At 36.5% G+C, this 21,817-nt stretch overlaps 4 protein-coding genes across 5 annotated transcripts; 2 read left to right on the top strand and 2 right to left on the bottom strand.

Moving 5' to 3' along the window:
* Positions 1–126: 126 nt before the first annotated feature.
* Positions 127–2,916, top strand: LOC120334467 (uncharacterized). Its single transcript, XM_039401978.2, has 4 exons — positions 127–218; positions 432–647; positions 798–917; positions 2,474–2,916. Exons 1-4 carry the CDS (start codon positions 152–154, stop codon positions 2,914–2,916), a joined length of 846 nt encoding a protein of 281 aa, XP_039257912.2. The 5' UTR covers positions 127–151.
* A 5,681-nt stretch (positions 2,917–8,597) lies between these two features.
* Positions 8,598–10,917, bottom strand: LOC120333605 (WD repeat-containing protein WRAP73-like). Its single transcript, XM_039400937.2, has one exon. The coding sequence runs from the start codon at positions 10,913–10,915 to the stop codon at positions 9,572–9,574; it is 1,344 nt and encodes a 447-aa protein (XP_039256871.2). The 5' UTR covers positions 10,916–10,917; the 3' UTR covers positions 8,598–9,571.
* A 10-nt stretch (positions 10,918–10,927) lies between these two features.
* LOC120333607 (ADP-ribosylation factor-like protein 2) lies at positions 10,928–13,042 on the bottom strand. The gene has a single exon (XM_039400939.2). It carries the CDS (start codon positions 12,435–12,437, stop codon positions 11,883–11,885), a length of 555 nt encoding a protein of 184 aa, XP_039256873.1. The 5' UTR covers positions 12,438–13,042; the 3' UTR covers positions 10,928–11,882.
* A 1,818-nt stretch (positions 13,043–14,860) lies between these two features.
* Positions 14,861–21,544, top strand: LOC120334096 (repressor of RNA polymerase III transcription MAF1 homolog). Of its 2 annotated transcripts, XR_013480574.1 has the most exons (3): positions 14,861–15,071; positions 17,219–21,209; positions 21,257–21,544. XR_013480574.1 is itself a non-coding variant. In XM_039401548.2 (2 exons), exon 2 carries the CDS (start codon positions 17,454–17,456, stop codon positions 18,207–18,209), a length of 756 nt encoding a protein of 251 aa, XP_039257482.2. In that variant the 5' UTR covers positions 14,861–15,071; positions 17,219–17,453; the 3' UTR covers positions 18,210–21,544. The 2 variants fall into 2 exon arrangements, 1 of the variants encoding a protein (XP_039257482.2); XM_039401548.2 differs by having other exon boundaries at positions 17,219–21,544.
* The last annotated feature ends 273 nt before the right edge of the window (positions 21,545–21,817 follow it).

Below are 21,817 nucleotides of genomic sequence, written 5' to 3'. Positions count from 1 at the left end.
CTAGTACACATATTACATTCCGATGTCCGCCATCTTGGTTCGCATACTTCGGGAGCCCCTTTTTTTTATTAATGAAGTATTTTGTTTCAAACACAGATTAAAAACTAAGTAATAATTTAAAGGTTTTAATCTGTTATCTGGAGTTTCTACGATGATTTTATTTTGCATTGTCAATCTTATAGTAATTGGAAACTATGTAACGGAGTCAGCTTATATTGGTGAGTGTAACCTGTACCTGGTATGCAGCTAATTCATAGGGATGTAATCGTACTTTAAAAGAGGTTTTGGGGGATGGTATATTATTTAAATTGGGTTATCATTCATACATCGACTTGTAAGACACCTGCTCGATTTTATCGAAAAAAAAGGATTTAAAATCCGCATTTTGTTCCGCAGAAAACTGTATTTAACATTTTTCCATTTTTTTTTAGATTTTTTGTGTCCGGACCCTGAGCCGATAGTCAACGGATCCCACAATGGAGACTGTATAGGAAGCTTCCCACCCGGGGTGAATGTAACTTATGCCTGTGACTATGGTTACGGGATGGAAGGCCCGAAATCGAGACTTTGCTGGATAATAGAGCCATCGGACCCGTATTCGAGACCCATAGCACGATGGGAGCCGCAGGAACCACCCGTGTGCAAAAGTATTCTTCTTTTTTTATTTAATTCTTGACACGAAGTGCACATATGGATATATTTATATTGAATTTAAATTCAATACCCCCCCCCCCCCCAAAAAAAAAAGGCATCTGAAACATATTCTAAAATTAAAATAATTTTTATCTTAATTACAGGACTTATACCATGCAGAGTTTTTTGCTTTGGTCACGCTGAGTGTTTTATTAAAGATGGTAAAATGGCGTGTGCATGTCAACCGGGCTCATTTTGGACTCCCATGTTCAATTCTTGTCAAGGTAAGGTCTCCTCAAAAAATATTATATTATGGACTATTGGCTTAGTGCATTATAAACTACAAATGTATGTAAAAGCTAACGTGATACTGGCAAAGCAAAATGATCTTTGTGGCACCTCAATTGGTGCGGTAATCTCATGAATCCTTTTCACAGAATTCAGCTCCCGATCCCAACTCAAACTAAATTCACCAAGATCACACAACCTATAAGATCGTATGCCAACTAGTAGGTCGTTTGTGTATGGTGGGCGCTCCTGAAGTATGTGCACCAAGATGGCGCACAACCTGAACCCTAACCTGGAATACATACTGTGTTCAGGTTGTGCGCCATCTTGGTGCCCATACTTCTGGAACTCCGTATAGTATAGTATCTAAAGTATAGTATGCCAACTATATATTCCAACCAAAACACTTTTATTGTGGTATAAATTCACGATGTATCCAACACAAACTGTTGCCGCTCTCGTGTGAGAATAGAATAAATAAATAAAGAACAAAACGAAAGAAGCAAAATTGTTGCGTAATCTTTAGCACTAGTGACTGAACACTAGCATGGAATAAAGGGGGCTCCCGAAGTATGCGAACCAAGATGGCGGACATCGGAATGTAATATGTGTACTAGGTTAGGGTAGGCCATAATTTTAGGTATAAATACTACGGGAGGCTCTTGACTAGTCTTCGAACTGATAATAGGACCAAAATAAGGAAAATTGGAAAGAAATTATCGCCTAACCCTAACCTGTTACCCATGTTACGTTCCGATGTCCGCCATCTTGGTTCGCATACTTCGGGAGCACCTAATAAAGTAAGTTACAGGTAGTGCAACCAAAATACTGATTAAAAAATGCTGGTAATTCAGTTCATATGTGACATCACAAATATCTGAATGCGACACAATCAGTGTTGCACAAAAAGCTTGCATGTGACATATCTCATATATTCACAATCATAATAAACGAAAAAGATCGGCCAATGAACCCTCAAATTTTGCTGCCGTCAGCATTTATATTTACCCTAGTTCACACTCATGTATACTAAAGTAATGGACGAAAAATACCGAATTTCGCCGTCGAAGTATTATATCCCTACAAAAAAAATTTCGTCAAAACATATCACCTTGTTGCTATCTAAAATAGCAATTGTATCGTACGCTGGATTGCAAGTTTCGATCTTTTACCATTTCACATCTCTTGAAAACAATCTATTGAAATCGTATTTCAATATCGATTAGCTAAAATTAATATTATTGCGGTAAAGCAAATCCGAAGCATAAAATGCTAGAATGTGACTCTGAAAATAGGATTTCGTAGACGTGCAATAACTGAAAACTCAAGGATTTGCAGCAAGGATTCACTGTATGCGAAAACCCCTCACTTTTTAACATTTCTCCCTGACGCAAATTTGACCACTAAAATCCCGGACATGTCAGGGAAACATCTGGCGTATCTGGCAACCTTAAACTATAGTTAATCAAACCTGCCATTTTATCATATCTTAGGTAAAAACTATGTATAAAAAGATACTCACTAATTTTTTTCAATTGTGATTCTAATTTAGTGGACAGCGAGATTTATTGCCATATTATTTTCTCCGCAAAACCTTACGTGAAAGAAATAGTTGACAATGTCATCGAAACCTTGCAGAAAAAGGGCATTGAACAAGCGGTTTTGGAACTGGCGTCCCACAGAAAAGGGATTAGCCGTTGCTTTTCAACGAAAGAGAAAAAAGAAAACACAGCCGAAATTGATAAAGTCGTCGAAAGTATGATATCCAGCGGACAGAAAATACACTTAGCGATCATCGTTTTCCTTCGGTCCATCATAGACGAAGAACAATCGAAAGCTGATATGAGTAAAGTGATGGAGGAAATCGGAAATGACCCAAAATATACAAAAAATGAAAAAGACCTGATCAAAGAACTACACGACCTTATAGGCCGTAAATGTTTAAAACATGGTGTATTAATAAGAGACCCCCAAAATTCTAGAAATTTTTTTTAGAGTTCAACTTGTAGTTGCTGTAATACTTATTGTAATAAATTTGTTGTTTTTAGGTAGAGGAATGTTAAATACTGTTAGGTATGAAGTATTTGATACTATAGAGCTCTTACAGCTATATCTATACAGGGTGTTAAAAAAGTAAACCAAAATTAACAGAAGTTAAGATAAAATGCTACTTTAAATATTTAACGACTAACGCCTTTTAACAGTATTGAATTACAATTGAAATTTCATTTCAACATTTCTGACGCTTTTTAACAGTTACTTTTTTAACGTTGCCACGGCGAAAAATTTCACCTTAATTTTGCGTTAATTTTTAACACCCTGTATATAAATATATAATATATAGAAAATTCAGTGCGTTCTACATGCAAGCCATACATAAATTGTAAAACATGAATTCTAACAAAAATAGGACAATTAGGGGTTGGGGGGGGGGGGGGGGTAGGGATAATCGGACAACACGTTTTGAAACATATTTGTTAATAATTTGTTTTCCGGAAATACTGCTTCTTTTTTCTTATAATACTTTTTGAAGTGTTTTGGTGTTTCATTAACTTTTTGTGCTCACTAACCTGAATCAGCGAGTTTTTAAGGTGTCGCTGCTTGAAGACCTTATGAGGTACCTTGCGACTCCTGTCACCCTATTGTGTTTGAAATGCTTTTTTCTTATGATACGTCTATTTTGTGCTGACGAATAAAATGATGATGATTGATTGCGTATAATCAATTCCTAATAAATTAATAAATTTCGGCCAACTCACCAAGAGTTATCCAATATCCGAGTTTGATACAATCTTCTTACTTGATTTTGTAGATGACGATTAAAATAATAGAATTTTACTATTTCCCCGTCATTGTTTATAGATCCATTTTTGTCAAATGTAATGTTATGTTCAATTAATTTAGCATGCCAAAAAAGAGAAATAACAAAATATAAAACGAGAATATCGGTCGGAGACCGAAGACTCATGGATCGGAGGTTAGGGGATCCCCCAGACCAGCGCTCTTACTTCATAGTGACACCGTGTGTCACATCACTAATTAATTAATAACTCGCTAATTATACGACATCATCGAAAATCAATGGGCTTCTGTTCCGAACTGTGATGAATGCACATGCAAAATTTGGTGCAGATTCAACCTCGCTTTCGTGAGATATCGCGTGTATCTAACAGACAAACAGACAAAAGATCGATAAGTAACAAACTAGTTGTCTATGCTAACAGTCCAATAACAAAGTGTATTATATGTAACTGGCCCATATGTATTTACCCACTACTGACCTATATGGCAGTGCTACAGTCTTCCCCACGCCATCCAATATTTCTAACCGTCCGAAATATAAGCGAAATTACTTCACGTGTTCATCGCAAGGTGTGGCGCAAACGCTTTCTCCGAATGATTAAATAATAATGACAAACATCACTTTTTTAAAACGTAGCATCAATTTTTACGCCCGCACGTTTTCGCTTAATTGGACACGCTGTTGGCTGACGCAAGGGTTAGTTACGATACGTAACGTAAGACGCTCTTTCTGATCTTTTGTACAAAGCCCCCGCCGTCAATTTCTTAACTACTTCTTCGAAAATAAAGAAGATAATGATATATATAATGATATATGATATTTATTTTGTATATTTGCGTTCCATGCACGTATTTTTAACGTTTTTTTTTTTTTATTGAAATATACTTTTGCCTTACTGTTTGTAGTTTATTGTTAGCTAAATATATTTGCGTTGCACTCCTCAAAATAAGACCTAATCCAATCCAGGGGTGGGCAACCTTTTTCGACTCGCGTGTCAAAATCGGCTAAATTTAACGACGAAATTCTTCGGCGTGCCGACCGAAATTGAAAACAATGCTTTGCTGCTTCCAAAGCAAAAGTACACAACAATAAACCTTTTAAACCTGTACAGACAGATTCACTATTCGGGAAAATATCAGTCTGACAATAAATTTGATTACTTTTCTTATATATTCTATACCAGTGAGACTTCTGCTGCTGCATTACCGCTGATATAAATTTTGGTTCCATTACATTTGAACCCACGTACATTTGAACCCATGACAATTGCACCAGTATGCTATTGCACCTATGGAATTTTTTTTGTTTCACGGATAGTTAAACCCATACTAACCCTAACCCATGGGTTTTAGCACCCGCATATAGATTGAACCCGTGGATATACGCATGGGTTCAAATGTACATGGGTTCAAATGTACGGTCACCATAAATTTTACATCGGGTTTATATTTTGTAACTTTCAAAGAAATACGGGAACTAATGGTTTCATTTTTTAGGTCACTCCTGTTACGAGACCTAATAAAGTTCATAACTGAGAAAAAAAAAAAAATTTAGATTGCCAAGGTCCTAAAAACACGAAAAAATTTTCCGGAGTGGCATCCTAATCAAGCAATAGTTCGTTTTCTGCATTTCTCTCTTGTATTCCCTTCCCTAATCGATAGGATGGAATTTACATATTTATCCCGGGGAGAGAAAAACCGATAAGACGACTTAACCCTATGGCGAACCACGGCTTCTCGCCCGGTTACCGTTCCATGTCGGGTATGGGATTAGTTACCGGTAGTTATTTGTTTTCTGAGGTGTGGTGACGCGAACCCACACAGAGTAATCAGAGGTGCGGTGATGAGCGTATTCCTAACGCTTAGCACAATGAGCCACATCGCCGCGCACAATCGCTTATATTTCATTCGAAATCAATTTATAACAGCAAGTTAGCAAGTAAGTCTAACCAACATGTCCTGTACAACTTCATAAATAAAGCAGAAATGAAGAAAAGGATGGCACAGACGAATTATATTACGCAAGGATGTAGCCGAATGAATTCTGCGCTCTTCTCGACAAAATTTTTCGAGAGCTCACTCATTTGTTACGTCATAATATATTTCTTTGTAGCCTTATGTCATGAAAGGACAAAACGAGTTTAAATAAATAATGGATTGTTAACAACGAATAATAAATGAACGTCCTAGTTTCATCAGATAATTCTTGAGTCGTGAAACTTTTTATCTGAAAAAGAATGATCTGGTTTCCGAGGCCTCGCTCGCGTGCCGAATAAATGGGTTCGCGTGCCAGGGGTTGCCCACTCCTGTCCTAGTCGATAGCAAGGTATCTCTCCTACACGTTTTAAATGATTGATAATCTATGTTTTGCAGTTATTTTGAATAAAAATGAGTTATTTATAAGTAAATGGATATCATGCAATTCTCTACTTTGTAATTATGGTTTTGATAAATGATAATATAAGATATCCCCCGAAAATAAGTCCTAGTGTTATTTTTCGAAAAAAAAATTGAAATAAGACCCAGTCTTATTTTCGAGGAAACACGGTAGTAGTATATATTTACGGTAGTACATCCAAAAAAGTAAGAAAGGTAATAGCCCTCTAGCGATTATTTCTGAAAATTTGAAATCTACATGACCGTCAAAATTGCCAAATTTCACTACCCCAATACGAATAACAACAAATTCCGTTCGAGTTATATTATCGCCCAATTAAATAATTAGTTTAATTATCATTTCTGCTTTGTTCAATTTCACCTCACTAGTCACTACGCTCACACCGCACATGTATAAAATAAACGGGGAAGTCCCTTCACCTATTTCAAGTCCTAACCTAAAGCAGGCTACGGGCTTTTACGTTCAACAATAACTTGAAAATGGCAAAGGTAAACCAGAAAAAGGTTAAAACAGCGAGTAAGAAAACTAGCAACAAAAATAATAAAGTTTTTCAAGTCAGCAAAATCGGGAAAAAGAACCAGACAGGAAAGACAAAACAGAAAATCGCCGATAAAAAGAAGCTCCAACGAACTCAAGAGCAGGTTGCCAAATCTGACATCGCATACGACGATATAAAACACAGAATGACGAACGTTAAAGTAAAAAAAGAGACGAAAAGTGACAAAAAACAAAAATCTAAATCACGAAAAAGTGAAGTTGATTTAGAAAGCACTTTAGACCAAATGAAAATGCTTTGTAGAACGAAAATTAACCAGCTAAATTGATGTGGGAAATCGGTGACGTGTGGCTTACCAGAATATTATTACCTGAGTTCAGAAGTGCCAATGCTGCCATGGCACGCTTCATTATTTCCCAGGGCATAATGAACTCTGATACAATTTTCGGGGGGGTGGGAAAGTTAATTACATGACTTAATCCAGTAATCATATGAAGAACCATGGACTGCCATCCATGGGGAGAGCACCCTCCAGTCATAACCAAAAAAAAGTGTTTATTTATTTGTATGTATGCCTTCATATTTACATCTGTTTTGGTTGAGAAATCTATCTATTAGTCACAGAGCCAAGTTGGGTATTAGTATACTTGATTAGTTACTCATTCCAGATGCATGGGCTTGCATACTTCACGGGAGCGAGAAAAACCAAAGACATGGCTAAATCTAAATTGTTTGGCGTCTACCACTGCCGTCTCCCACTAACCAGGCTGGGCATGAGGGTACTAGATCAGAGGTTTCCCCCCCGATCTATTTGGGGCAAATACCCCCACTAACACTCCCCTAACATTAACACACTCTCCCTAATTTCGAGGTATGACACCACTCTTCAATTCAATACTTTGATATAATTGTATTTGAATATCCAGAAAGTGGCATATAAACCAGTTCTGATGATCAGTCAAGTTACAGATAGTTTTATCATTAATATTGAAATATCTACCACCTCCTAAATTTGGATTTTGTTCCACTTTTAGATGAGTGGGCACACCTTTTGGTATCACCTTGTTTAAAATTTGAGCATTTTAAACTTTAATTTTCATTGTTTTACTTTCAACCATTTATATCTTCTTTTATAGTGATTATGGAATTGAATCCGCCACATTCAACATTAATTCGTATTATTAATATGGTGTTTATTGCTTTCCTGAATTGGCATTTTTGCATATTTTATACAAAACAGTTTGATGTTTTTAAATTTCTATCATTCTAAATAATATTCCTCACTAATTGTGAATTGACTAGAGAAGAATAATTATGTTCGGGGATTCCAAGGTGCCCAAGTCTGTTCTGGTTTCATGGAAAAGTAGAGCTCCACTTATTGTAATTTGAAGAACATGTTGATTTATAACAATTTGTTGTGAGAACTTTTCTTTTCGAGAGGTAATTTCTCTGCAACTTGAATTTTTTGTTTTGGTAACTGTATGATTTAATTTGTACCATTGATATTAGTACTTTTCCTGGGTTTCCAGTGCACATATCTTGTAGAATATAATTCTTCGAAATAAAATTAGATGCTTCTAGTAATTTCTGCTGTTGGTCCTAGAAAAAATATCAGTACGCTCATGTTATTTGCCCACCACTGATCCATTTGCCTTCTGTCAAGTATCGCCACGTTACTCATTTGACAAATATTCGTCTGTCTTTTTGTTCATACATACATTTTAAGTGTACCGATATGAAGGTAAATAATTTTGTTCACCTATTTTACATCAAGCTGTGTTAAGGGACCGAAACCTATGGGCAGGTGGTATATTCACTTGGCTAACACAGGTGGTCCCCGAACTCGTAATAGAACTAAAATAAGGAGAATAAAAGGTTGGGTTTTTATTTTTACATAAGGCAAAGGCACATTGGTTTTAAAGCATTACCAGTAATGGCAATAAAGCCAAAACTCTCAGTTAAAGAGAACTTAAGGCCCAACACTGTTTTCCTCAATGCTTTTAATTCAGGCTTTGTTTCCAAGTGTAATAGAACTACAATAAATACAAAAATAACAGTTTAATAAAGTACAAGGACAAATCTACAAAAACAAAGATCAGCAAACAAAATATTTTAAAACGTGATAACTCAAACATAAATGTTCCAACTGAAAGGTGACAATGCTGCCAGGCTGTAATCACTGAGATTGATATCTTTGACCACAGAGATCTGCTGTCAGAGAAGTACATTTTTCTGGCCATGTTCACAACACAACGTGGGTACTTCTAGTTGGCGTGGCACAACCATTTTTGCATATGTTGTTCCTAACCCCCACTTGACTACGCCATTCAAAAATGACATCACAGTATTGTAATAAGGTCTTCCAAATTATACTAACTGTCATCCAAGAATTGTAGACGATCACCCAAAATCGAGCAAGCTATTCCTCTCGCTTTTTCTTCCTAATGATCCCCATATGAAAAAGATCGCTGGTGTTAGTGTCATTTCGGACTGACGTGATTATGAGGTCGTAGTGACGTAATCTTTGAATGACAGACCAGGTGGGGGTTAGGAATAACAAATGCAAAAGTGGTTGTGCCACGCCAAATAGAAGTACTTAGGTCGTTTAGTGAACATGCGCTCATTTTTCTGAATCTATTTATGGAAGGACTTTAGTAAATATTTCCAAAGAACAAATTTCCCAAAAATTATTCATATCATATTTGGTAAAACACGTACAGTGGTGAGAAAAAGTTATTAAGTAACCAATAATGCATAAAAAAAAGATTACACAGCCGATTTATAAGCGAATTCTGCCCCATTTTCTTTAGTAAATATGATCCCATTATTCCAGTTTTTCTAGGAGAATTGCTTAAATCAATGCCACACACTTAGAAGTGAAGAAGTCTCATCTTTGAGCAAAGTTATGGGCAACTGCTGGAAAGCCAAGAGCTATGCAGACTCATAGTAATATGTTAACTCGTAGTTGCTTGCGACTCTAAATAGCACACGCACATTTGATCCTTACTTAAAAGCACTAACGAGCCGCCTTTTGGGTGCCAGACCATAGAATGGGTATGGAACGTTGCCCCCACAGGTACCTGGACTGAAACAGACCCAGATGGGGACCAAAGATATATTTTATCATTTCCTGTAGCCACTGCCAAACGACAAGTCTTTGGATCCCATTTTAACGACTTGATTTGCGAAGTTTGCTGTAAAACGACGTACAAACATAGTTTTTGCATGCTCCATATAAAGACGCAAGTTTTCATACTGTCATCCACAGTCGCCAGATATTTGTTATCAGGACTGAATTCCATCCAACCAGCCCCGATTTTGGGGTTTGGCTTATCTGGGTTTGGGGGCATGAAAGGGAGATCAATGGGGTGTTCGCAAAATTCGTATCTACTTTGTGTGCTGAATAACGACGGCATCATGTTCGAGCCTTCTTCTTCTTTCGTGGGAAGAGTCGGTCGCTGTTCGACTTCTTTATAAACTACGACATTTCCGCCTTGGATTGTCGAAGTGTGCGTAAACTCTGAAATTGATTTCCATGTTATATGATTCAATAGGCGAACTTTTTGATCGTAACTCCCTACAGCGAGAAACTGGCTTGTCGGGGACCACGACATTTTTTTAATTCCTAATGCCCATTCGTATGCTTTATAGGTTGCTAAGCAACGGCCATCCATCGTATAGATCAAAACTTTATACCAAAGCATGTTATCTGCGACGCAAAGAACACGGCCATCTGGTGACCACTCCAACGAAGCCATATCTTCTGTGTCAGACTCAAAAATTTTCACCATTTGCCACGAGTCGACTGCGAAAATGCTAACATAGTCTTTGCATTTTCGAGTTTCACCGAGAGCGAGGTATTTTCCATCCTTTGAGAAGCTTAAACAATCTTTTGAATTCTTTACATATCGTATATAAGATACAGACTTGTTCACAAGAGACCAAACTGTGATTCGTAGATTAAAACTTGCTGTCGTAAGGATATGACGTCCGTCAGGGCTCCACTGAGCTCTAATAAGACCTGCCGACCCCTCATCAACTTTGCAAGTCCAATCTGGCTGCTCAATAGACCACACTTGAACAATGCCACGTTTAAACATAGCGCAGAGCAGGAATGCAGAGTCAGATGACCAACCGATTTGTTGAATAACATCCATGCATGTATAAAGTCGCAAAATTTGCAGAGTTTCGACATCTCTTATGATTAGTTTGTAAGAGACACAAGTCGCAATGTATTTTCCATCAGGAGAAAACTTACATAAAAAATTAGATTGCTTGAATAGCTCTGAAAAATTCATTCTTACGGTAAATCTGAAAAATTATTACACATGAAATTTAGAGAAGTGCAAATCGAAGTCTATCACAGATTTAAATCATATAGGCCTACTATTTTCAATGAAGAACACGATATAGAAGTTCTAGAACAGTGGTTCCCAACCCTTTTTTGGATCGTGGCCCACTTCCGGGGGCTTTTAGCACTCATGGCGCCCATGTTTATCAATCCAGTGGTATATATAGTGTTATTTTGATTGGTAGATTCCAAATGCCAATATGTTCAAACACTATCAACCTTAACAAAGTGAAAACACCCAGCGAAAAAACCTTATCAAGCAATGAAACTAGGAAAGACGGGGAGTTTTCTTATAAAATGAAATGTCAAATTAGCTTTTCGCCTAGCATTGTGGCCCCATATGATGGGAACTGCTGTTCTGGAAGTTTGAATTTGGAGATTCAGGATAGTTGAGATGAAGAGTGATTTGATTGGTTATTCTTTATCACTCAAAACTAAAAGCCTTTTTGATCATACTGTGAGATTTCAAATGAAAAGTTGGACATTTTCCAGTTATCCCTCTCCCCACTAATATCAACAATTCTCCTATTTTTTAATTTTTTGCTTGATAATGCTGGAAATTTTAAAAATTTTGCCAAATAATGGTGAATGTTTCATAGACATTCCATAAACAAAATACTTTTATTAGTGAGTGTGGGCATTCATATATTAGTGGGAGGGGGTTATAAGTAGGGGGGGAATAACTGGAAATATCCAGGATAAACAATTTTTAAATTCTCAAATCTAGAGTTTGAGAAAATGACCTAATTTAATTTTGATTAGAATATTCAATATCATTGTATGTATGTATGTATCATTGCTACGATTGGAACAATATTTCTCAGTAATTAAATTTCTAAAAATCATAACTATCTTACATGACAGTGTTACAAATAATTCATGCACGAAAAACGGAATATTACAACAAAATAAATTCAATCAAGCGTGAATATTCTACTAGAAATGTCATCAACAACCCAGTTCACCCCTTCCAATAGATTTGCCCCGGTTACGGCACTGCATGGAAAAATAGACCAATGATGTGTTTTAATACTGTCCAATTCCAAAACTTCTTTGATCTCTTCTGAAGAGAGAGACCCTGGTAGGTCCTGTTTATTCGCAAAAACGAGCAAAGTTGCCCCCGCCAGTCTTTCTTCAACCAAAAGAAGCTGCAATTCTTTTATACAATCTTCCATTCTTCGTTTATCAGCGCTGTCCACCACCCAAACTAATCCATCTGTACTCTCGAAGTAGTTTCGCCAATAAGACCGTAAAGATTTCTGGCCTCCAACGTCCCAAATGTTCAGTTTGAATCCACGATGTTCGATAGTTTTGATGTTAAATCCAAGCGTCGGCGAAATTGTATCGATATCTTCGCCGTTAAATTTCTTTAAAATTGTTGTTTTACCCGCGTTATCAAGGCCTAACATCAAAATTCGCATCTCTTTTTCTTTTTGCTTCATTTTTTTCAAAATTGTGAGCAGACCCATGTTGATATTGTGGAATTTTTCGACTAAAAACCAACAAATTCGAGTCAAAGAAAGGAAATATCGCGAGCTCGCCAACGACAAAAACTATTTGAAGAGGAGTGACCTTTAGCCCCAAACTGTTCCGCGCTAATAATTTTTCAGTTCTATTCCAGGCGCCAGATTCACATAACGAAAAACACAAATAAATGAATGAATACAAATAAATACGCACATTAAAATTGACAGAGCATATTTCAAATACAGATTGTCTGAATTAATGTACCAGGTGGTAACACCAAACAAATCAATCATTTAAAGATGAGTAATCAATAATGAATTGGAACAAATCGATCAAAAAAAAACGATTTCCCAAACTCTCTGGGCCATTCCCGGTGCACAATCGCATTAAAAGGCGTGATGCCCCCTATAGATAGATCGTATTTCTTCTCCACGAGATAAAAATGATGTCCTATCTTAGTTCAGCGGTATGGCGCATCGTACTATGCGTTAGGATACGCTCACCACCGCACTTATGATTACCCTTCATTTGTTTGCAGGTTCCTGTGAGAGATAATTATTTGCGAAAGAGTTGCTGGAGGTCTAGTTGCCGTAGGGGGTTCACTTCATCAGAAATAACTGGTTAATTACTTCCATACCGACATCACCCGGTGCACAACATAGACTGGTAACCGGGCGAGAGGCCGTGGTTTGCTATATGTTTGAGACGTTTGTCGGCTTTCCTTTTACCCGGGATAAATATGTAAATCCTATTCTGAATTTTTATTACTGTTAGACCTATAATCAAGTATGATGCTGCTTGATATTCAGTATTTGTTTTACGCGCCCTTTTTCATCTTGGAATGCCTTTTTTACATTATTTTCTATATTCTGTTCGTAAAAAGTTTGTTCTAAGTATTATGATAAAATAAACTACCGATTAATACATACCGAGTCTATGTTTCTGAAATCAAACAACTGGCTAACTAATCCCGTACTCCACATGGACCGGTAACCGGCCGAAAAGTCGTGATATGCCATGTGATTAAGCCGTTTTATCGGCTTATTATTACTTAGACTAATTAGCACGATGGTCTTTTAAACTTAACTTCATGATTTCACAGCAGGGTTCAGCTTGGAAGGAGAGAGTTTAATCTATAAGCTATTTTATTTTTATGCAATATAACAGCGTGGTCCAAGGTTGCTAGATCGAAGGACCGCAGAAAATTTGAAGAAGGCCTAGCGGGCCGCAGTCGGGATACCCAAAAGTAATCAAAGTACTGCGAACTGCGAGTTTGGTTACTTTAAATTTAAAGAATGAGAGTTTACCGTTATTATCATTTTATTGTTATGTTGCATCGGTGTCGTTTTTCATTATTTATGTTAAGGAAGATATATTAAGCACAAACAAAACAATGTGTTGTTTCTTGCTTTTGGTTACTGCTTCAGATATGCGTTTGACTACTACTGGCCCACGTTGAAAATAGAGATGTGCTAGTACTAAAATAAGGCAAAAAATGTCTGAAGGATAACAGCCTATCGACACGCGATCGTACCGGTCACAGAACGTCATTTTCATATCGACACCGCCTTGACGTTCATAAATACAACCTTCGTTATTCTAACAAATATGATTCCCGACATCGAAATTAGGAAAAGGTTTGAAATCTCGGGATCTCAACTCGAGTCAGAATAGCTAAAAAGAACTCAATGTTCCTCCAATAAATACAAATATCTGCCAATGGGCCAGGGTTTGGACCACTCTGCAATATAACTTTTTTCCCGGTAATAGAAAAATATTTATGAAATTTAAATAAAATTGTGCGTGCGTGCCTTAATTAGTTTTGTTACTTTTGAGTGAACGTTTTGCATTTTATGATGACACTCTTTTTTTCTTTTTTGAATTCTACTTGGTATCGTTATGAAAAAAATCACTTTTCTCATTGATTACTGGATCATTTGCTTTGAAATTTTCAGTGAGTAAAGATTATATTTCCTCTGGTTCGTTCTGGTTAACGTGATAATATCTTTGAGCATAGCTTTTTTGTGAAAACAAGAAAATGACATTTTTGAATCTAAGTACGTGACCTTTCATTAATTAAATTGTAGGCTGCGTCGAGATTAATTCTGGTTTCTTCTAATATGATGTCATAGGTTTTTGTTTATCATTTTAGGCTGAGTCGTCGCTCGGAGTCTGCTGTCATTTTTTCCTGATACATTGCGCGCTTTTGTTTGTGAATTTAGTGATTCTAGTGCTTTTTAAACACTTCAAAATAAAACTAAAACTAATTAAATAAAGAATTTAGTTTTTAAATAAAATTCTGTAATAACTGGTCTGATGTAATTTACCTGTAGACTACGGTACCGGTACCAACACACACAGACACAAGCTGTCAAGGAAATTAATCCGGTCGACATACAACCGCGGAAATAGTCCACTCACCGTTTTTTTTGTCATCACAGACAGCGTTCAACACTATTTAAGCTTTACATTTATTAAACTTGCTGGATTACATACCTATTCTGATTGACTCCGGTTGACTGGTGGATATTGATATTATAATTTCCGAACAGCAGAACTGATTTATTTCTACACTTACAAAAATTTTGGAATTTAACGTTAATTGAGGGCACTTTCTGACTTCAACTGTTGAAAAGGTTTGTTACCGTACTTCAGTAGGCCTACTTATCTTTTCATTTTACTTTTCTCTAAACAGCTGAAGGTTGTTATCACATATTTTGAATATTCTGTTCTAGACTTCTGTACTTTGATTGTTTGTTAATATTTTGATATTTGTGTCCCTGGCTCAATTTTATAATTTTTCAATAATAATAAACATTCAAAATGTTTACTTATTTACTTACGCTAGGTCCTGTACCGTAAAACCGGCTAACTTCGAATGATTTTACTATATTTTGAACAATATCTCTGCCGCATGTTGTTCAATTGAAGCCAAATTTGGAATATAATACATTGTGGCTATTCTCGTCATGGTCAAATCGGTTTCACATCCACCAAAGCCTTTTTTCATTGAAATTATCGACTTTATTCGTCTATTCTAAAATTATCTAACTTCGGATGGCCGCTTTTCTCTTTGCGTCACCTCGCCGTGAGAGAGAAATGTCTGCGTGAGCAGTGACGCATGACAACGTCGCTGAGCAGACCTTACGCCGCCTCGACGCGTTATGCGTGATGCATACTGACGTTCGTACGTGACGCTACTCTTGCCTCGTCGCGAAGCTGATATGTCGTAAACAGACATATCTAATCATCATGATCCTATAGAAACTTCTAGAAGTTCCACGCTAACCTGTTTAACGTTCCATGCTCAAGATCTTATTATCCTCGGTCGATCGTAAAGAGACATATCTAATCATTATGGTCGTATAGAAACGTCTAGAAACTGGATGTTTATCAGCCTAACGTGTTACCAATTGCTATCTATCGGTGTCGGAGAAAGTATGCAAAAACAGAAATCGACAAATTTTATATGCATCAAGCGTATGTATACGCATTATTTTTAAATAAAGAACATATGACTGAGACGATAGTGATGTTTTTGTAGGATTTAGGGACAAGGCTCATGGATGTCCTCAAATTTTAAATTTCACAATACTGGGCGCCGCGAGGTCTGCGTTCAAATGTCGCGGCGAGTTACGCACGAGCTACGCAAAGTGACGTCGGCTATGAAAAGAGAGAAAGCGATTTGTGTCGTTGACGTCACGCTGTACGTAATCATCAAAACGTCGAAATTTTGATGCAATTTTTAAATCAAAATAATCGATTTCACTCGAATCTCGTACGACACCTCGTGATCACTGTATTTTTTTGTATACATTGTGTACGCTCTCTAGCGCTTGGCGGTAATTTGGCGAAAGTCGCGTCGGTAGAAGTCATGGTTTGAGTCGCTCAAAAAAAGGTGTCATTTTTTTGGTAAAATATGATTTTTTGAGTAAAAAAAAAAAAAATCGAGAGACTGGAGGGTAGGACAGATTCATATATGTAAGGCCTTACTATAGAAACCGACAGAAGCGCAATATGACGAAATTCAGTTGAGATATGAACGATTGAAAATTTCATCCGAAGTTAGAAGGCATCCGAAATTAGCCGGTTTTACGGTACTTCTGTAATTTCATTGTTTTGTTACCATCTGTGTCTTTGACTCAATTTTATAAGGGCAAAAGCAAAATTTGAAAATGTGTACCTATCTACTTAGGTTTAGGTATTTAGTACAATATTATATTGTTGGGGTAATTTAGTGCTTGCAATCTTCCATACAAAGGCTTCTACAGCAATTATAACAAAATTAGCAGAGAGAAACTTTGTTCACATTTATAGTGAACATTTTGACTTTTCCTCTGATGCATCATTGCGGTACGGCACACTATGCAGATTGAGCAACATTGTCCCGTTTCAGAGAAACCCATTTACTGATGATCAGACCCCCCCCCCTTTGGGGACGTTTGGACATGGTTGTCCCTCAATATCGGTAAAAATACAGTAAAATAAAGTTGCGCAAAAAACTACAAAAAAAAATTCAATCTAAAAACGTCATCATTAGATTTCTCTGGAAAAAATAATTCGATTTGGCCACATGACAGCCGCGTTTAATTTAGATTATTATCGAGACAAGCATGGTGCAATATGCCTCATCTTCTGTCATGCTAGATGCCCCTCGTTTGTAAGACGCCTGGAGTGTTTATATTATTGAACCAAACGACGGGACATTCCTGGAATTTGGATAGTGTGCCCTATTGCATTGAACGAATTCTTGTTATATTGCTTAAAATTACTTTCTTTTTAGGTTTTTTGAAGAAAAGAGGAATTTACAAAAACAAATAATGCATAAGGAGTGTTCCCAACAAAATTCCACTACAATATTTTCTTCGCTTCTTGCTATTATTTCGTCAATTTCGAGTAGACTTTCGTGTGAGAACATTTGTAGTTTATAAACAAGTTAAAGGTCATTGAAGGTTGAAAGGTCATCACTGTGAAAAACTTTTTGGTACCGAGAAAATTGCACTTACTAAACAGGAGACATGAAGTTGTTAGAGAACTCTAACTTGGATCGTTTGAATAGCGTACTTTTCACGAAAAACGATGATTGTCGAATTATCGGACGTATCGAGAGTTATTCATGCAAAATGGCTGGCGATGACAAGCGACTTTTTAAAGTATTTTCACACGATGCTCCGCCTACTGATCTTGCTGCGTTAGCACCACCTCAAACGATTTTATCAGCGAGTCCGAATGCCGGAAATTACAGTCGAAGTTTGAGTAGCGCCGATGAGAATGACAACCCACTCAGTCACGTTTGCAGTCGCAAAACGCTCTATTATCTCATATCTACTCTCAACGCGTCATTTCGACCTGATTACGACTTCAGCCACTCAAAAAGTGATGAATTCTCTCGAGAACCGAGCGTCACCTGGGTGCAAAGTTTCATCGACAATACTCTAGGTACAGTTCTCGGCGAACACTACCATCGCCTTCACAGCACTCTCTGGAACACGGTTGATGAGGAGATCGACCTAAAAGAATGCAATGTCTACTCATACAATCCAGATCTTGAATGCGATCCGTTTGGAGACGAAGGATGTTTATGGTCGTTCAATTTCTTTCTTTACAATCTCAAAAAGAAAAGAATCGTGTTTTTCACGTGCAAAGCGCAATCTGCATCTGCTGATGATGACTCCGGCCTCGGAAGGGATAATCTTGACATGAGTGATGAGGAAATGGAGTATTTCCTCGGAATAGAAGAAGAAGAAAACTCGATGCCTATCGTCGTTGAGTGATTTTGATCGATATTAATCGTACTTTCGAATTGAAGTACGACATACGAATATTGTAAATATTCTTTCTGATTGCTCAATGCATGGTGTAGACCAAATTTAATAATTGATTATATGCTATATCAATAATACTACTTGAATCAATATATAATCAATTGATCTGTAAATTAACTGGAATTGATCTAGGCGAAATTTCAAACAGCCAATATTGTGGATTCTAATGTGTTTTTTCAAAAAATTGAAAAAGTATCGACCAATCTTGAAGCAATATAGCAATACTTGCTTATAACTGAATATATCAGACAGATTCTTACTGGGCATTAGTCAACAAACAAATAGAAAAATAGTCAGTTAATTACAATTTTTGTTGCTACAAATATTACTGTTCATAGCATCAAAATTTAGCGGAATTTAAGTTACTATTATTCGGAAAAATGTGTTCCAATAAAATTTTAGATTTGAATGTATAAAATTGCAATTTTTTTCGTAATGAAACCTTGGATTAAGTTAAAGCATATAAATTCTACTGGAATCATCAACATTGAAATTAACAACACAATAGAATGGTACACTACCAACAATTTGTATATTCGACAGTCCTTAATATCAATTGATTTTTTTGATATCTCTGTGAGCCCTAGTTGAACTATAATGAAAATATAGGATGTTCGCTATTACTGGTATTTAGGAATCTCATTGAAGATAAAGAATGTCCAAACAAAATGATACAATTTATAGATTTTTTTTTAAATTTGCATCAATACGAGGGTTCGTGTTAACTTTAAGAGAAAACTTTGGACATGGACACCCATTAGGAATGACTAAACAAAGTTGAAACAATTTTGAAAATGATATCTTAACTGACTTTTTTTTTTTAATTTTGCATTAATTAATACTAGGGTTTATGTTGTGTTTTGGAGAAAAATTTGGACACCTTCAATAATGTACAATTCGTCAGTTAATCTTTCCTTTAGATACATCAATTTTATAAGATGTGCAATGCGCTACAATGCATATATAACATGACTTACTTCATGGTATGATTCACTTATATTAATCATATAATGAGTCATATGTATGACAGAACTGTACGTTTCTATGACATTTTGCATTAGTTTGCTTAGATGATTATTATTGATTTTAAAAATTTCACTCAGACTAACTAATCATATAGTGAGTTAGAACGAGGCTTCCCAAATTTTTAAGCGCACAGCCCTTTCATACATAATAATATTTTTCTTAAGTTGGCATTTTTATGTATGATTCTCAGGCCTTACAATCACAATCAAAGTCGGCTTTATTGTGTGCACTAGTTTCAATAATTGTATTTTGAATCAAAAGTCTAAAAAAGTACAATAAATATTTGCTGGCTTGTGGCCTCTCAGATGAGGGGGGAGGTCATAGTTTGAGAAATTCTGGTGTAGCCATGTATATTTAGTACTCATTATGTGGTCCATTCCTTTATGAAGCATATTTTGCTATATGATATGGCGTGACTGACACCTCTCTTTGTTATGAACATGACAAGTAAGTGTGAATTGAAAAGCGCATTCATATCCTGTGTTTTGGAAACTTGTTTAATTAAATCTATATTCTGAGAAAACGCAGAGTAAGGTTATATTTTGCAATAATATTTCGTGTTGATATTGGCACTTTATAGTCATTTTAGGGCTTATTCTTTTTCTGAACACGGCTCTAGGCAAGCGCAAGTAATAAACAAGGAAATACCCATTTTACTCAATTTCAATCCACACAAGCTGCATGATAGATCAGAAAAGGCTATGGGCCCTAACTTACAATGATTGAGACATGTTAATGTGTTAGTATTCCTTCCAGTTGTTTTGGCTTTCCCTTGCCCACATAATTTCGTAAATTAATTAACAGCTAGAGGCTATTTTCAATTGGGCCTTTCAAGTGTCAGTAAGGGTGTCAACAGCACTTGATGCCTAACACTTAAACCCAAACTTTCTTTTCTTCATTACTGATAATGTTGTATTCTAAAATGCATTAAAGTGACTTTTTACGATGGTATATGGTGAAATTTATGTTTTTTATTTGCTTTTTGAGTAAGAGTAATGTACCAACCTTAATCTGTATCGTTTTTAGTAACTCTTGGCATTGTTGGTCACTTATAATTTTGCTCAGAGATGAGTCTCTTTTACTAGTCAATGTCACCCTCATAAAATGATATCGCATTGAAACCTCTTATGATTTTAATTTTCACCAGCAATTTTGCTCAGAAATGAGTCCCCCGAGCTCAGCTAAGAGAAGAGTTTTCTATCAGAAATTTTTACTTCTGAGTGAGTTCTTGTAGCTCTGCCCTAAGATTGGTCTCTTTTACTTCTGAGTGACCATAACTTTGCTCAGAGATGAGTCTCCTTTACTTTTGAGTGAGTGCCCATAACTTTGGCCCTAAGATTACTCACTTCTGAGTGAGTGCACGTAACTTCACTCAGAGGTGGGTGTCTTAATTTTGAGCGAGTGCAAATTACTTAAAGATGAGTCCCTTTTACTTCTGATTGCTTGTATATTAGGTCATAAATTGGTCTACTTTATTTTTGTGTGAGGGCTCGTAACTTCGCTCGGAGATCCTTTGCTTCTGAGCGAGTGTGTTTGTGCTCTTGTTTATGTATTTTATTCTCTACATACTTAGCCACCAATTTTAATCTTTATATGTGTATATGAGATTCTATTATCAACGTTTTTTTGTTAATTTCTCTCAATTTTATCTTTTTAAGTGTGTGTTCTTTCACCTCTGCTCAAGCTAATAGGTCTTGGTTTTTTCATCCTGATAACAAAATTATATTTTGGGAGTGTAAAAGAGGCTGAGGGTCACCACACCATCCCTTTAAGACGCAAAAGTGATTGAGGGCCGTCCAAATGTAATGACTCGCCGTTGTCATCAACTGGCAGTCAATGAGACTCCCACCTCGGATAATCAGGAATTTTCGAAGGGAGGGATTCTGAAATTACTGATTGTCAAGTTGGACCGCAACATCTAGCGTTCCAGTCCCAACCGCCAGGAAATGTGAACTTTCAAGAGACTTAAGCTTAAGGGTTAAAAATACGTATCAAGCTACGAAAAATTGCTATGTATGGTACGGAATTTTTTTTTTTACATTGAAAAGGGTCTCAAAACAACCCTCTAGTTACGGCCCTGGACCCAACCAACACTGGTGTGTGACACTTTTGTTTTGAATAAGCATATGTACAGTCAGCTTGCATAGCGCACAGTCGTAATTTCAAGGTTTTATTTCTTTTTCAATTTCAATATGTTTTGTGATTGTTCTTTGTAAATAGTATTTTTGTACTGGTTCACAATACATTATTATACATCAGCTTGTTTCAGATGTTGAAAGGGGATTGGGTATAATAGCGGTTATACGGCAGCCAGCTCCTGCCTTTTGAAGCCACTAAAAGACTTCGGTGTCCCATACGTGTCATCTCATAAACCATGCAAGATATTGTTCATCAACAAATTCTTTTAATCGGACTGTTCTTTGACCACCTTGAGAATTTGTGCGAAGGGGATTCCTGCGGTGCTCCGGCCCCCCTGTTATCCTAAGCATGTGCTTGTTTTGCTTAATAGTTAATCCATCCCTAGGTTTTAC

The sequence above is a fragment of the Styela clava genome, chromosome 15, assembly GCF_964204865.1.
Source record: "Styela clava chromosome 15, kaStyClav1.hap1.2, whole genome shotgun sequence".
NCBI lineage: Eukaryota > Metazoa > Chordata > Ascidiacea > Stolidobranchia > Styelidae > Styela > Styela clava.
This window is presented reverse-complemented; position numbering and strand designations above follow the sequence as displayed.

Bases quoted from the DNA above. Each gene is read 5' to 3' on its own strand.
- LOC120333607 (XM_039400939.2), bottom strand. From the start codon at position 12,437: ATGGGTCTGCTCACAATTTTGAAAAAAATGAAGCAAAAAGAAAAAGAG.
- LOC120334096 (XM_039401548.2), top strand. From the start codon at position 17,454: ATGAAGTTGTTAGAGAACTCTAACTTGGATCGTTTGAATAGCGTACTT.
- LOC120334467 (XM_039401978.2), top strand. From the start codon at position 152: ATGATTTTATTTTGCATTGTCAATCTTATAGTAATTGGAAACTATGTA. The intron at 219-431 runs GTGAGTGTAACC...ATTTTTTTTTAG, and splicing joins AACGGAGTCAGCTTATATTG to ATTTTTTGTGTCCGGACCCT. The intron at 918-2,473 runs GTAAGGTCTCCT...ATTCTAATTTAG, and splicing joins CATGTTCAATTCTTGTCAAG to TGGACAGCGAGATTTATTGC.
- LOC120333605 (XM_039400937.2), bottom strand. From the start codon at position 10,915: ATGAATTTTTCAGAGCTATTCAAGCAATCTAATTTTTTATGTAAGTTT.